Source organism: Clupea harengus, chromosome 14 (genome assembly GCF_900700415.2).
Source record: "Clupea harengus chromosome 14, Ch_v2.0.2, whole genome shotgun sequence".
Classification (NCBI taxonomy): domain Eukaryota; kingdom Metazoa; phylum Chordata; class Actinopteri; order Clupeiformes; family Clupeidae; genus Clupea; species Clupea harengus.
The window spans coordinates 14496262-14509294 of NC_045165.1; the positions used below are offsets into that span (position 1 = coordinate 14496262).

The following is a 13033-nucleotide window of genomic DNA, read 5'->3' on the forward strand; positions in this document are numbered from 1 at the left end:
GGGGGGGGGAGGCACCACATGATGGAAATGACCTATCATCCCACAGGCACCATCACTCTGACCTACAGTTTGACAAATATGAGGATAGATAGAGATTACTTCACACCTTGCGGCAATTCAACTGACAACACAGGGGGGGGGGGGGGGGGGGGCATTATCCATTATATAACCACTCAAATCAATGGACTGCTCCAGCTTCCTGTTGCAATACTGAGGGGGACTGAGTGGTAATCTCCTCCTGACTACTGGCTGACTCCACACAATCGCCACTTGAAAACATCCCTTTGCCATCGGAACTGAGGGTCAAAACAAAACAAAACAAAACAAAAAAAACCCTGCATGCCATTCTATGCCATCAGCAGAAAAAAAAGACAAGGTGAAACGTAAGGATTTGTAACAAATTTTGCACCACTGCAAAGATGGCATTTTTTGTCGCCATTTACTTAGAAACAAATGAGGCTTGCAATAGGTTAAAAACACAACTTTGTCACATGGTATCCTTTCATAAAACTTTTAATAAATTATATTTCACATCAAATGGTGTGAAAGTGAAAGACGGGAATTTTACCCAAAAATGGAATTCGTGTTTTTTCTTTCTTTACATTCAACATGTTGTTTATTTCCTTAAGCTGTGCACTAAATTAAACTAGTTTAGTCAAAAGGCAGGGATTTCTAACATCCAATTAGGGCCGATTTATTATTATTTTTGTCTTGGAACAGTTGTCAAATCAACCCACTTCCCACACTCGTCATTCCCCCAGTAAGGTCCGTTCATTGTGGGTCTAGTCTGCGCAGGCCTTAAAGCATCAAATCCCATCGCTCTTCCCAGAGTAATTAGTTAGTCATTTATGCTTAATTCTCTCTCCGACGTACTAGTGGATCTACCAAACACATGCCATCCATTGTCTCTCTGTGCAAGTAGGGCCAGTGAGAAGCAAAACACTCTCAGGCTCCTGACCTTGTTTTGGATATGGTAATGTAATACATTAAAGACCCTGAGATGGGTGTGCGTAACAAGATAAGCAACAGTAAAGCTGACGGTGGGCCACATTTGCGTTGTCCTCATTGGCATGCGTCTGTTTCATTAAAAACACATCACAAGTCAGTGGTTTACATTTGGTGTCTCTGGAAAGAATTGTGATTTTCAGACTATTTAAAAAAAATAGTACAAAATAGATACAAATATTAATGAAATGTCAATTAAAGATGATTTTAGTGTGTAAGAGTGTTGGTGTGTGTGTGTGTGTGTGTGTGTGTGTGTGTGTGTGTGTGTGTGTGCCTGGCCTGTCGTGGGTATGCGTCCCGCCAGGAGAAGGAGAGACATCGAGGGGTTGTGTGTGTGTGTGTGTGTGTGTGTGTGTGTGTGTGTGGACGTGGATGCAGTTCTCACTGGGGACGGGGTGAAGGGCAGCTGGGCGCTCTACTGCACGTCTGCTCATTTAAATACTGTGCCCTGAATCTGTCACATTATTTATCCTCCGTATGCACACTGTACACTGCATCAACAACAAATTAAGTTGTAAATAAAAAAGACAATCGCCACCATTGTTTTGTTTGTGGTGTTGTGCTAAGGGGTTGTTTGTTGCCCCCCCCCATCCCTCTGTCGTGTAGTTCTCCTCAAATACTCCCTTCCCCATCCCCCCATTCTCCTCCCCAAAAGCAACAGTTAAAGATGGGGGGCAGGGGGCGGGGGGGTGGTGGGAATCTGTCTACTAGGATTTTTCCCCCCTCCCTCACTCACTCTCTCTCTCACAACACTCAAATCAAAAAGATGCCAGTGACACACGAATATGCCATCCAATATCATAAGAGCCTTGCCCCACAGCAAAACAATGGTGGAAATCCATCCCCACCCAATCTCTCTCTCTCTCTCTCTCTCTCTCTCTCTTTAATTACGACCGTCATTATTATTTCTCTCTCATCATATGGATCGTGTCTAAGTGAAAGCCCTGGCGAAAAGGAAAGTCGGCCCCTCCACTGCCATGCGTCCTCCGCGGAGATTAAGGACAGTTATTTTAATTGGGAGAGAGGAGCTGGCAGGCCTGCTTCGGACCCATCTGGTCCGTAGTGTCACAGACTCTCCTCACACGGCATGGAAGGGGAGAGAGAGAGAAAAGGAGAGAGAGAGAGAGGGAGAGAGAGAGAGAAAACAACAACAACCAAAAAAAATAAAAAATAACGGCCAAAGTGCAGGGTCTCACCTTCACGTCAGAGAAGAACATCTTCAGCATGTTGGAGCTGGGGTAGCGTGTGTAGAAGAACATCAGCTTGGCCTTTTTCAAGTGGTTTGGGGACAAGCCTTCCTGAATTTGGAATTGTTCAGGTCAAGGAAAAGCACAACATGGTAATACAAACACACAACGCACTGAGAATGAACCAAACAAAGAAGCGATTGAACCACTTTGCGTATAGCAGGAATAATCTCTGCTGCTATTATCTCTTATTTATATCTTATAATATTTTTTTCTTCATATAAATTGGTTACAAATGCGTGAAACATTCCCCACTCTAGGCGTCTGAAATGCGTTACACTCAAAAGCAAAGGCATTGGGGCCGCAGTGGCACAACAGTCTCCCAAGTTCACTTGAACACTTTCCACCCTCCTTGAACCTCCTCCTAATCATTCTCTCAAAGTGCTACATGTGGAGGGGGGGGGGGGGGGCACTTGCCAGTCAATGTATGCAAACGCCACCGATCAATAAGCGACTGCTGTGCCCCCCAATAAAAATCCCAATTTATCTAGAGGTGGCACTGCCCTCCAGGCTGGTAAACAGAGGCTGCCGCGGAATGTCCCAGGAGAGAGGAGAGGGGCTAACCAGAGCGATCTCACCATTACAATTAGCCCCCCCAACCCCCCCTCCCCCCCCCACGATCACCACCCCCCACCCCCCGGCCGCCTGGCACGGTCTGACGCGGCTGCCAGTTAGGGCAGCTTCGGCCACATCTGTGCCGCAGACTGGCCGTGCCATTTCTGTGGCAAATTAACGGCTTTATAATTTATCAAAAATGAAGATGCATGCGGGAGGAGAATCAATGGGCCCCCACAAGGTCAATTAGGAGGCCCTCCGCAGAAGCCACCAATCTCTTTTCACACACACACACACACACACACACACACACACACACACACACACACACACACACGCACACACATAAAGTAAACAAAAAATGCCTGGGGATTTTAAGCCAGCAAGCACCTACACTGAAATCAGTGCATTTCTTTCCTATAACATTAAAATAAATCCTGACAATGAACCACAGTTCATTTTCTTGTGGGCTTCAGTGACAGAAATATTTTTGGTGAATAAAGAACACACTAGTAAGTCGAAACGTCGAGCGTCTTTCAGGCTTTCAGGCTTTCCTGGTGGTAGCGATGATGGCTCGTGATTGACGTGTTTCTTGTGCCAAGCATGGATGGGGAGGGGTGAGGTTTGCAGGGGAGGAGAACCCTAGGTGACCTCCATTACAATGATAGAGAGAGACTAAAAGAGCATTACTGTCCCTGCCGCCATCTGTCATAACGCATAGATGAAATAGCAGCAGAGAATAGGAGGGATGAAGACAAGCTGTCCTTTTACCAAATAAACCGCACTTTTGAAGGACCAGATAGCACATTGAAAAGAGTCTGAATGGGGAGAAAAAGGACTTGATGAAAAAAAAGAGACTGAAGTGTTTTTTGGGGGTGGGAGAGAGAGAGAGAGAGAGATAGAGAGGAAGAGGAGGGAGTGAGAGAGAGGCCTCCTTTAGTGCCATGTAGAGTAAGACGCGATTTTGCCACACAAGCAAAGCCAGGGGACAGAGTGTGGGCGTGGCTCACGTTCCCCGTGAGCTTCTTCATAAGATTAATTACGTTGAGATGCTCTTTTCAAATTACAGAGCACATCTAAAAACATTTCATATTCGTGATCTCAATTAAGGGGCAAATCTCTTTAGAAGCTTAGCTGCTGGCCTGTGTCGTTTTTTTTCTCTCTCTCCTCCTGGATTCATTGTGCTTACAATTAAATTCTTCGTGTGTGGGGTCATTCTTTCCACCACTGTCAACTCCAACAGTACCTTGCTATCAGTGATTAAAACTGTGAGTTTGATTTGATTTGATAGTAGAGGCTAAAGCTTAGAGGAAAACATTAGAGGAAATGCTGCTCACTTTTACATTAAGCATTACATTACCTCTCAGAAAAAAAACAGACTTCCTGAAGTGACGTAAACAGTATACGTTCATGACTTGAGTCATCGCTACCATTTTCCCCCTTCAAGCTTCTCTTCCAAGCAAAGAAAAAAAAAAAACGCTGCTGTCTCTAGGAGACATAAATATGCATGGTGGCAAAATGGACAGAGTAAACAGTCATCTAGATTGCGAGAGCAGCCCTGGTCAGACCCAGGGCCAGGGGAGGAAACAGTACCCCCCCCCCCCCCCCCCTATAAATATAAAGACTGGATGGAGGGACAAGTAGCAGTTGCTAAAACACGGCGATCCAAGCGCCGTCTGTGTGCATAAACAATATGACTCACAGACACATGGCCTGAGCTTTTCCCAGCCCTGCTGGGCGAGAGCGGGACTCGGCCTGTGTGTGTGTGTGTGTGTGTGTGTGCGTGTGTGTGTCATGTAAGGGAGACAATAACTGCTGAAACTTGATCCAACTGCCAGGTGTAAGGAGAAAAGAGGGTAGGGGGGGTGGAGGTGGGGGGGTGAAAAAAAAAACAGAAGGATGATGAATCCATAAATTAATGCTAGACATCTGTTCAGCAACATAAAAGATTAGAGGAACAAGTGCAGGACCGCTGAACCTTAACTATCGTTCAAATAAACAGGACGTGTGTGATGTGATCAAATCATGTTTTGAAGACCAGGAAAATATCCATGAGTTCCAGTGTTCCTTTTTTTATATATATATTTTAAATATGGTCATAAAAAGAGTGAGAGAGAGCCAAGGACACTTGGACAAGAGCTATATCAAATATCACAATATTTACGACTATATCTGATTCATAATCCAGTGATTTACTTTGTTATTGTATATATATAGTCCTGCACTTGTTCCTCTAATCTTTTATGTTGCTGAACAGATGTCTAGCATTAATGTATGGATTCATTATCCTTATAGATATATATACTGTATATTTACTGTGTATATATATATATATATATATAATACTGTAAGTAGTGATATAAAATTTTAAGAGTTACCGAAAGATACCATCAACATAATTTTCCCTGCATCTCCCTGATAATACACAGAGATAAGGAGTTCTCCACAGGGTAGTTGTGTGCCACTGGGGCTTGGCCCTCAGTCTGATATACTGAAAATGCAAAGCACCTTCACCTGCCCCCACCCCACCCCACCCCTCCCTCTATGTCTTAGTGCAGCACTACACTGGAGCTGTTCGCAGACTTTCTATATGCAAATGCAGGAAGGCAACTGAACAAGGCTATTTTTCTTGAGATGCAAAAAGGGACGCGTGACAAGGAAGATCACTCTGCTCGGGAACAGGAGACAATCGGCCGTCTGTTTCTTCCCCAATTTGAATAAAGTTTAATATTTGATTAAACAGCCTCGTCTTGCAAATATCAAAACATGGGCCCATCGAAGGGGCCGATTGCGCAGGTGTCAGCGTTCGTCTCCTATGCGGCGCACTAAGGTAGTTTAACACATTCAGGATTTGAGGAAACAAAGAGTCCTTTCTTCCCTTGCATACTTGATGTGTGATGTACTTGAAAACTTTCACTAGGACACTCTCAAAAAAGATGTCACAAGAATATAAATCATAACAAGTAGCAAATAGAAGTAACAAGATATGATTTGTATGATCCACTACTTAAAATGTTTTTTAACTTTGGCGAATTAAAGAAATTGCTGACAAGTTAAAGGTTAAAGGAGTTAAAGGATCTCGTGTCTAATACATTTTTCTTTAGCTAATACTGATAATTCGTGGCGGTCTGGCATTTAAACATCCTATATTATATATTCATGTGGCTCTTTCTCTCTTTTGCTTCTGTGTAAAGCTCTTTGTACTTCACAAAGGACCTGCAGGGAGGGGGGACAGGTGAGCCAGGAGCTCCGTAAAAGGTTTGAAAAAAAAGAGAACAGAATAAAAGATAAACAGCTACCTGCAAACACCTGTTCACACCAGCTCTGGATGAAAGAGTAAAAGGAGGAGGGGGAGGGGGACTGCTGCCAAGCAACAACAACAGTCCTTGAAGGGTCTCCTGCTGTAGTAAGATCTCTGTGTGGGTAAAACAAATAAGACTCCGTCTCTCGGTCTACAACTACAACTTGCTGTAGGACATTACGTTTTAAGATACGCCTCTCGTGTTAAGACAGGCCTAGACTGTCTATCATCTTCTAGTGCTGTCACAGTATTGTGAGACTCAAAGCAAGCCACTCCATCATCACACAGTGATGGCTACCACTGAAATGCTATAGGGTTGGGGGAGAAAAAAAATCTCTATTCAACTAAAACATCTAGGGCACTCTCTGTCTTCTCTTCCCTCCACTGTGAGTTTCTCAGACCCCTCTTAGCAGAGGACCCCACTTGCCTTTTTCTTTTTTTTCCTCTCTCCTTCTTCTTTTTTTCTTTCTATTTTTTTTTTGATTTCCCAGCTTTGAAATATGATTTGCTTTGAGCGTTTATGTACAAAGTCTTACACGCGGAGCGATGAAAGGGCCTCCATTGTGAGGCTCCCTGTGATTGAGGGAGCAGACAAGAGATGGGAAGGTATCTGCTCCCTCTACGGCGGGGCCCTTTTTAGCACTTCTCCCTATAGCTGCCACTTAAAAGCCTCAAACCAGTGAGTTCTGTTTAATCTTCTGACTACTGGGAGAACACAGGGGCTTACAACATGAGCCAATTAATGGAGATTAATTGAAATTAAGTACTTCGTTTTATTTATTTTTTGGGGGGGGGGGGGGGTTGGCGGCAAGACGGCAGTCTTGTATGGAACTAATTTTGCAATTGAAATGCTGTTTCAGCACCCCTAGTGTTTTTGTTTTGAAATGAAAACACGGTTTTGTGTCACACACCAGTTGTCTAACAACAAAAGACAGCCACGACACATTTTCTCTGTAAACACAAACAAACAAACGTTATCTTTAGAAAGGATATTGCGCTCCCTGAGTACGGTGAGATGTCGGACATGTCCTGGAGGTCTCCGCACTCGGACTTGATGAGCGAGAGGGACAAGCCCTCGGCAGTGCTTCCCGGGTGCGTGGGCGACATGGAGCGGTGGTGGTTCATGTGGTGGTTGGACGACATCTTGGTCCGTAGGCTGGTGGTCTCCCGGGAGAGGTCGAGTGACTCCGGGGAAGACCTGTCCTTGCCTGGATAGCCCGAGGGGGGGCCCAAGGGACTCTGGAAGGGGTAGCCCATGAGGGGAAGGGGGAACGGGTGCCGGAACGAGGGGGGGCTGAAACCCATGGTGGCTGTGAGCGGAGACGGGTGCAGAGAGGGGTGGTGGTGCGGCCCAGGGGGGGGCAGGGAGGATGAGGAGTGGTCCGAGGAGTTCTTACGCACAACCAGGGGCAGGGCCTCCGTCTGGTCGTGGGCTCCGGGCATGGGCATTCCGGCAAAGGAGTCGAGCGGGTTGGGAATGATGACGTCACCGAAGCACTGCAGGCGCTGGTTGGCCGTGTGGAAGTTGGGGTGGTTGTCCCCGTTGACAGCGAAGCGGTCCGGGGGCATCTGCAGGGGTGGGAACACCTGAGGCACGGGGCGGGGCGGCTTGGCGAACACCTTCACCACCGTGTCGACCACCTGGGACATGGCTGTGTTCAGCTCCTGCTTCAGAGTCTCTGCCAGGTGCTTGCCCTCAGCATGCATGGACTGGGGCCCCTGGCCCTTCCCCCGGGGGCCATCTCCTTTGGCCTTGTCCCTCCTCTCTGCGATCATGGTCTGCTCGCGGATCAGCGCCCGGGCCCGATCCAGAAAGTGCCCCGGGTCCAGGTCGGACATCTCGTTGTCGGACCGGTCCGGGACAGAGTCGTCGAGCCGGGCGCGGTTCTCCAGGCCGCCGTCGGAGCGCATGCTGTCCTCCGACAGGTTGCCATCATTCTCATCGTTCTCCGAGTCGGTGCTGTCGTAGATCTGGTAGAACTTCTCCTGAAGCTGCCTGAGCTGCTTCTGCATGTCCTCCAGCTGCAGCTTCAGCTGCCGGCGCTCCTCGTGCTTCTGCTCCTTGCGGGCCGACACCAGCTGCTGGAAGCTCTGCTGCTGCTGCTGGGGCAGCTTCTGCTTGCGCTTGTTCTCTCGGTAGCTCTCGCGCGGGCTGGGCGGCTGCTGCTGCTGCTGGGGCCCCTCGCGTTCACGCTCGCGCTCTCTCTCGCGCTCGCGCTCTCGATCACGGTCGCGATCGCGGTCGCGCTCGCGGTCGCGCTCACCCTCGCCGGCCCCGCGCAGTGTCACGCTGGGCGAGTGGCTCATGCCACGGATGATGTTCTCCACGCGGGCGCGCTTGGCCCGCAGGTGCTCGTCCGTCAGCCGCTCGATGTCGAACTGTGTCATTGTGGGCCGGCCGAACGGTGACAGGCACTCCTGTGGGCTCTCGCGTGACGAGTTGCTGCAGGCGTCCTCCTGGTGGGCCTCGGAGCCCGTGCTGGAGAGACCGCTGCCCTGGAAGTTGCCGTTCTCACTGCCGCCGTTCTTGTTGATGTTGTTCTTCAGCAGCTGTGAGATGATGGTGGCGCCCGGAAAGGGCATCATGGCGTCCTCGTACGAGTTGGCCCTCTTTAGGAGCTTGCGGAGCACATTGGATTTCTCGCCGTCGCCGTGTGGCATCACAGAGCACTCAACGTCCTGCTCCGAACCGTGGGGATTCATGGCACTGAATATGGTTGCTTTTGCCCGGGCGAAAACTGCAGATGCTGTCCCTACAGTCCTTTTCACCCCGATGTCAACTCTTCTTTTCTTGGTTTGTCTGTTTAGGAGGGCTGTGTTGACATGGTCAGGCATCACTGGAACAGTTATTGTGCCATCCTTAAAAGCCAGTAGGCAAGGCTCGAGAATCCTGGGAGCCTGCCCAAACAAAACACACAAACACACACACACACAAATACAAAAAAAGAAAAACAAAAACAAACAAACACATTAAACCACTGGTTAAATTTCTTTCTATCTATAAGTTTCTTCACCCCAATCCCAAATACAGCTGAAAAAATCACTGAGATTTTGTGAATATTTTTTTTAAATGATGAACAAAATTTACTGACATGGCAGTGAATGTATAAAACTAAATTAAATACTTGTATTACAAGTATTTCTGAAAAGAGATGCCTAAAACTAAGAAGTGTTTTGTGGAGAGCAAAATCTAAAAATAATATACACAGTAATTCACAGTCTCCAAATCCTCCAGACACATCTCTTGTATTTGGAAATATCGGGCAAACTCTTTAAGATAGAAATTTAGAGTATAAAATGTCCCATCACCATTACTGTTTAGAATGTACTATTAATCTGCTATAAGAAGGCAATACTACTTGCATCCTAATCTGTTACCTATCTATATTGAGATTATATGGGATTTTTTTTTTCCTGGAAAAATGTACAATACTAGAGCACAAAAACAGATATTAGTCTTAATGAGATATTATCCGGTGTGAATTAAATACAAGACTTTTAACTACTTTTACGTTGGTGCAAAGCTATACTTGTATCTGAAAACTATAACATTTTTCTTAATTTAGTAAAAAAAAACTAAACAAAAAAAAACATACACTTTATAGCCAAACTCAAGAGATAAACAGGTGAAGACAGATCTCTTTCTCAGACATTACCAATATAAATATTTCACATTAGTGTGTGTGTCTCTCGCTCTCTCTCTCTCTCTCTCTGTGTGTGTGTATGTGTGTTTGTTTGTCAGAGTAGCACATACCTTACATATCAGCTTCACTAAACTGACAACTGAACAAAATGTGCAAGTCCCTAGACAGTGGTCAAATACATACATTCAAAGCATTCTGCAACCTAACTCTGACCTAAGGATTTTGTAACACATACTCACATACCCATGTATCACATACTCTTACTCTTATTTATTACATTTGTATGCACACTCAGTTGCATTGCTTATCTATTTGAACTGGACATTTCACAAGCATATGGAAATTACTTCTGGTTCAGAGCCAGCGGCTTCATGCCCCCATCAACATTGTTTAGAGCAAAACATTCAAATGCCACTGCTCGAGTGGGTCAAAACTATGTCTACATCAACACTGAATGTTCTGCCATACACCAAGTGGCTACAAAATCAGACAGACTATGAAGAAATGCTTCCACGAACTACACACCTTCCACCCCACAAACATATGGCACTCTCTAACCACTTCACAAAAATTGGTCAACATGCTTACCTCACTCCTTAAAAGTAAATTAGCTAGTTTTATTTAAAATTCAGTTTTCACCAGTTACCACCAGTCAGAAACTTTGAGAAACAACACCAAGAATAAAGAGTTTGATTCTAAACCGGTATTCCTATTCTAACTGAAGTACTTTTCCCATACCCTGATGTTCCTTGGTGGTTCAATAGAGAAAAGACGAACAGGCGATGAGCTACTGTTTGGCGTGCCTTCTCTGCCCATACACCTGTCGCCCACATATATCTATGTTATGTGTTAATGCTACTCTTTCCGGACTATAGTGGATTTTATATGTAATCCAGGAAGAACCGGGATATTCGCATGACAATTTCCTGGCCAACAGAACACACAAGAACACGCCGAGAGACAGATGAAGAAAAGGAACAAACCGGAGCATTTACCCACAAAACCCTGGTCACCTTCAGAGTATTTCTAAATTAAAATACTTCCATTGTGAGATAGGACTGAGAGTTAAGTCATATCCGTAACACAAAGGGAAAGACGGGCTTTATGGACTGTTCTATTGATGTCTTTGTATGAAAACCATCGCAAAAGTTTGGATGTCTCCAACTTCTCATTTCGAGAGAAAGAAATTATGTCCTTTGATGACACCATACTTCAAAGCGGACTCATTTCAAAAGAATACCAAAAACGTATGAGTAACAGGAAGACCACAGTAGTAAAAAGCATTGGCAATTGGAAAGACCATTACCAAATGAAGCGCTGCGCCGCATATAACTCGCAGCCAATACAACAATGATAAATGTTAAACATAATATCCAGGAAAAGGCTGAACAACTGAGTACCACCATTCAAATGCCAAACAAATCCGTTATCCTCTGTCACAGGCCTTTAACCTAACATTCCACATAGGCTACGCTATTTATCAAAGAACGCCGTGCAATAAGCTTAATGGTGAAACTAATAGAAAAGTGATTTAAGTGATGAAGTTATTTAATCAAGATCAAATACAGTCATGACAATCCGGAACAAATGATGCTTCACTTAGCGTCTCCTAATGCGCACTAGAATCAAAGAAACAGCAGTCGACTTACTTCACAAAGTGTCTTTTAAAAGTGCACCATCACGTTTTTCAAATCTTGTAAAAATGTCCTAAGGGTGTCATTGAAAATCCTGCTCACAGTGATTTAAAATGTGTACTTTCCGTCACCAATACTACGTGTTTCTGAAATAAAACTATTAAAATCTTCAAATGCATCTACCAGCAAAAGACGTAACCGATTGAATGCAAAGAGAATGAACGGGAGCGATAGGAGGACAAGGTTACTTACTCTGCAGGCGAGAGGAAATTGAGCTTCTTTGCAATAGTGAAAGAGAGAATACAGAGGGTTGTTCGCCTGGTGATGAATATTGTAATTTCTCAGGACAAGCACGAGCGACGAGAGTGAGTGAGTGAGCGAGAGAGCTCTTTTGCGCCGCTCTCCTTTCCAGATGGAAACTGTGTTTCTCTGCGATGCAGACAGGACGGGGCTAGAGCGCTCTCGCACTAACAAGATTCACTTTAAGACGCAGCTGAAGGAAGCAGGAAGACGGCGCGTCATAATCATTGTGATGTAACATTTCCACCTACCAATAAGAACAGTCCGCTGGATTTAGAGGAATACAAAACGCCTAACTTCACCGACGTGGAGAAAGACTCGCCGGTCAAAAAAGACTGCTTTCACCATCCACTTTAAACAACAAACGAATTTGCGGAACCTGTAAGGATGCATTGTCTCCTGAATTAAGAGTATACAATTATGTGTTTTGCCTTGTTAAATCGTGTTTATCATGCTGACCGAGTAGGCTACGTTGAAGATTATTTATAAAATGATTCTAATTGAACTATTGGTGTATTTTAGCCTGTTTAATGATATATTAACTGTTTTGGTGGTTGTCTTCTTTAGTTTAAAACGCTTACCGTTATTGTTTTCCAAATCAAACCATTATTTGAAAAATAATTGTAGGCGACATAACACATAGACCTATTCAATTTAGATTCTGAAAGTTAGACAATTAGGAAATAATATCTTAATCGCCTGTACCCGAATAGGCCATAGTATATATATAGCCTACCGTCAGATTTCTTATAGCGCATTACCAAACATGATAGGGAGTCCTCGACTCACTATTCATTGTTCTTTTCATAAATTAACCTATTTTGCATAGTCCAATCAATGTAGTGGCCACATATTCTGAATAAACTCTGGAGAGGCCATAACTCATTTGCTCTATCAAAAATAACATGAATGTGCAGGTCTTGCCTGCGACCGCAGCCGCAACCCGAAAGACCCCCACGATAATTGTAACACATTTTGCACTGTTAACTAAAGCTACCAGGCCTAGGGTTGGCAGCGGACGTCAACACACATCAGATATGTCACCGGCAATTATTCCCAATAAATTATAGGCTATGGATTAACATGTCATACCTCTGGATATACAAGATGATAAGGTCACAGGGATCAGATGATGCTATTGCCAGCAATCAACATAGTTATAACTGTTTATTGGCAATAGTCATTCGAATAAAACAACAAAGAACTAAATACAGAAATACGTTTGAATTAGTTTTGAATTTATGTTCTGTATTGCAGGCCGAGGACTGATAAAGCAGAAAGGACGAAAGCAACAATACTGTTCAATTTTGCACTGTGCTCAAACAAACGATTTTAGGGAGAAAATGT

General features: G+C 44.8%; 1 protein-coding gene across 5 annotated transcripts in view; it reads right to left on the bottom strand.

Annotated features, from left to right (window-relative positions):
* Positions 1 to 11829, bottom strand: part of prox1a (prospero homeobox 1a) — a 38960-nt gene extending 27131 nt beyond the window's left edge. The window contains exons 1-3 of one of the 5 annotated variants that reach the window (XM_031579774.2): positions 11639 to 11829; positions 7102 to 9006; positions 2202 to 2315 (exon numbers count right to left, since the gene is read on the bottom strand). In XM_031579774.2, coding sequence (XP_031435634.1) covers positions 2202 to 2315; positions 7102 to 8943 — 1956 coding nt within the window. In that variant the 5' untranslated portion in view covers positions 8944 to 9006; positions 11639 to 11829. The other 4 variants (XM_031579777.2, XM_031579778.2, XM_042709823.1 and 1 more) reach the window with 4 other exon arrangements.
* Positions 11830 to 13033: the final 1204 nt, after the last annotated feature.